This window comes from Elaeis guineensis, chromosome 1 (genome assembly GCF_000442705.2).
Source record: "Elaeis guineensis isolate ETL-2024a chromosome 1, EG11, whole genome shotgun sequence".
Taxonomy (NCBI): Eukaryota; Viridiplantae; Streptophyta; class Magnoliopsida; order Arecales; family Arecaceae; genus Elaeis; species Elaeis guineensis.
Window position 1 is genome coordinate 146,199,589 of NC_025993.2, and position 3,919 is coordinate 146,203,507.

Genomic DNA, 3,919 nt, shown 5'->3' on the forward strand with positions numbered 1-3,919 from the left:
GACCGGGGCGCGCCCACCGAAGTAATTGACGGGATGGGGAGGAACCGGTTCCCATCCCAAGCAAAGGGCATATTGGAGGTGTCTTAGCGCGTGAAACAAGATCCAACCCTAGCCTCTAACCTTGTCTTTGGGCTAATGCTACGTCTAATCTGTCATTCTTTTTCCCTACGTTTGTTGGTTGGTGCAGGTATTTTTGTATGAGTAAGTTTTTTCCCCATCTCAGGGGAGAGGTGTGTTATTTTAGTCCCGGCAACCTCTCTCTTGCTCCTCCAAGTCCCTAGATTGTCTCTCTCTCTCTCTCCCTTTTCTTCTCCTTTGCTTTTTATACGCTCTCTCCCTACTGGGTACTTTTCCCTCTCTCTCTCTCTCTCTCTCTCATCCACACCCTCCCTTCTTCTATCTATCGAACACACATCCGTTTGATCTTTTATTATTTCTTTAATCAGTGAATTTTTACTCTACTTTACACTTTTGAGTCATCTCTATTATTTGGCGGTCTGATACTCTCTCTCTTCTCTATAATAGGCTTTCAGTCCGGAAATCGATCCACCGCCCTCCTCTCTTTCCTGGTGTCCAACCATGGCAGACCCCTACACCAATTTCTTCAAAGGATACTACAATTACCACCCTTACTCCACCAAGCCTGCTCCCCCTTCAACGGCCATCCCCACCTACAACTTGTACAACACGCACAGCTACAACAACCACAACCCCCACTTCCCAACCCCTCCCCCCTCCCCTCCCCTCAGGGAGGCCCTTCCTCTCCTTAGCCTCAGCCCGACAAGGCCGCCAGAGGAGGAGGACACCTCCTGCAGTGAAGCCAAGAACAAAGTCATGAGTATTGATGAAGAAGCTGATGATGGTGATGATGAGGATGTGACGGTGGCCCTTCACATAGGCCTTCCAAGCCCGAGTGCAGCTGATCTCATCTCCAGAGTCTCCTCCACCGCAGAGGACAGTACTGGAGACAGAGAAGGAGAAGGTGGTGATGATGTGGTTCCTCTAGGCTACCCTTCGACTCCTATAGGAAGGCTCAACAAGGGCCAGTATTGGATCCCCACCCCTTCTCAGATCCTTATCGGCCCCACCCAGTTCTCCTGTCCTGTGTGCTTGAAGACCTTCAACAGATACAACAACATGCAGGTGATCCATCTCTTCCCCCTTCGCCTCTTCTGATTTTTTTTTTTTTTTTGTCATGGGATCTGTCTTTCTGATCCACATATTTTTTGTGCTATAAGGCCTTTGCATGGTAAAGAGGTGTGGGATGTTATGTCACACCTGTCTATATGTCTGGTGTCAGGTCTAATTGAGGCTGTGATCCATAGGACCTCCCCTTTTTATGTGATTGAACTACACATAGGCAATGTTCCTCGTGCTTTTGTTGCTTTTTGATTGTGTGTTTTTATTAGGCTTTGGCTGCTGTGAAACTACTGAAAAGATTTCCAGTTCTTTCAGGGTGGCTCAGATGCCTGTATGGCCTGTAAAGAAAAACAGTATCACATATCTACTGTACTCAACAGTCACTGGCCCAGAGAAACCAGTCCTTGTATGAAGATTTCGATTTTGGGTGGCTTCTCCCCAAAACAAAATGATGATATCTGCAACCTCTCTCTCTCTCTCTCTCTCTCTCTGTGTGTGCGTGTAAGAGAGTGCTTCTCTTGCAGTGAACTTTCTTTGACACTCCTATTTTCGCGTGATTATTTCCTGTGATTCCTTGCTTTCAAGTTTTTGACTGATCACAAAAACAAAACTGCAACTGTTCACATTCACCAACATAAAACCAAAAGAGGTGGGCATCATCATTTATCACCCTCGTTTTTGTAGAGGCCCTCATATCAGGGAGAATAATTCTATCTTTCTTACCATGATCGAGAACTTATCCAAGCTTCTAAGCAAAAAGAACGACAAACTCTAATGACTAAAATATTCTAAACAGCAACATTTCTTTGTCGACACCAGAATTCCAGAATTCTACAATATTTCTTATGCGAAATATTGCAAAGAGTAGTGTCATGGAAGTGCATCTCGTCATAGTAGAAATCATATCGAAACTTCTCAAAGAAAAGAATGGGACATTCTATACATCGACATCATAAAATATTCTCGACGGAAACAACTTTACTCCGTCCTTGCCGGAATTCCACTACTATTCTTATGCAAAATCCCATGTACTGCTGTCAACCTTAATATTCTGGTCACATAATGGAATTCATATCTAAGCTTCTCAACAGAAGTTCAAACATACTGTACATGTTAATAACCTCAATATTTTTTGAGAATAATAGCTAGCTCCAATAATTTTAGGAGCACTCATTTTTTGATCTCTTGACTCCTTTTCTTTCATGCGGTGTAACTATATATAGATGCATATGTGGGGGCATGGCTCACAATATAGGAAGGGTCCGGAATCTCTGAGAGGCATCCAACCAACTGCAATGCTGAGGCTCCCATGCTACTGCTGTGCACCGGGGTGCCGGAACAACATAGACCATCCAAGATCAAAGCCATTGAAGGACTTCAGGACCCTGCAGACCCACTACAAGAGGAAGCATGGCATCAAGCCCTTCATGTGCCGGAAGTGCAGCAAGGCCTTCGCAGTGAAGGGGGACTGGAGGACACATGAGAAGAACTGTGGCAAGCTCTGGTACTGCATCTGTGGGTCTGACTTCAAGCACAAGAGGTCGCTGAAGGACCACATCAGAGCCTTCGGGCATGGGCATGCAGCATACGGCATCAACTGCTTTGAAGAGGAGGATGAGCCATCATCCGAGATCGAACAAGATGGCGATCTGTCGCGATGAGTGTAGGGCAGTATAGAAGAAGTGGGGTTTGGAGTTGCGTATATGGTTTGATATAATTAGGTAGTGAGTTGGCTCTATCAAATGGTACAAGCCCTCTTAGCTAGTTTCGAATTGATTTAGTTTAGAGGGTTCTTTGCTCCCTTTGTTCTGGTTTTAGTATGAGACTGATATGAAAGCAATGTCGGCCAATGGCTTGTAAATGGAGTTGTCTTAGTTTCTCTTTCTTTTAACTTGGTTCATGCAAGTTCTGATGTACTTTTTAATTTGTTAGATCAAAATAGAGAGCATAGAATTGTGTTATGAGGTTATCAAGGTCAGGTTGGGCAGTACCTAAGGTCTCTTTTTTCTTTCCTAGTTTTGGTTAGCAATATATCTTTCCCTATCTTTGCTAATCTAATTTAGTCGTCTTCTGTGCTTTCCTGGCCTCCTCTTACCCCAAGACTGGGAGCGTACGGATAGTAAAAGAAACGGTGCAACTTATTGATTGTCTGTACCTTTCAAACCTGGGAGGTATTTTACCTATTTTTTGATGCAGTACAAATGCTTTTTGGGTATAAGGTTTTAATTTTTTATTTATAAATTTCCAACACTAACACAACAACGTCAAGCCGATCTCTAGTAAATACAGTTTGCTTTTGGTTCATCGAAATTCAGTAGTTGATGTCTTTTTATTTATTTTTTTTTCCAATATTATTAGATGTGTATCTTACAAATCAATCTTAACTGACATATATTTTTTTTGGATAATATTTTGTATTAGATGAGCAGTCTTGATAATCAATCATATCATATGTGTCCATGATTTGTCCTACAAATTAACAAAGATGATTCTATATATTCTCAAAGTATTGAAAATTTGAGACATACATCATTAGTGGTTAATTTCTAAATACTCCCGATCGAAGGATCGTCGCGGAGGACAGTGATTAATCCATTCAAGATCGGTGCACTAATCACTTCCTTTTAGAACAGATGAGTCTCGAATCTGCGGTGCAGAGATACTGAGATGAAAGTACAGATAGTCATTAGAGAATAACTTGCACTGAAAATGATCAATACGAAAAATCACTTGGATGTCTACTCACTCGTCAGTGATTTTCTCGATTCTGCAGTGGTGT

General features: G+C 42.6%; 1 protein-coding gene across 1 annotated transcript; it reads left to right on the top strand.

Moving 5' to 3' along the window:
* Positions 1-388: 388 nt before the first annotated feature.
* On the top strand, positions 389-2,995 carry LOC105038932 (zinc finger protein WIP2). Its single transcript, XM_029262705.2, has 2 exons — positions 389-1,143; positions 2,364-2,995. Exons 1-2 carry the CDS (start codon positions 580-582, stop codon positions 2,799-2,801), a joined length of 1,002 nt encoding a protein of 333 aa, XP_029118538.1. The 5' UTR covers positions 389-579; the 3' UTR covers positions 2,802-2,995.
* The last annotated feature ends 924 nt before the right edge of the window (positions 2,996-3,919 follow it).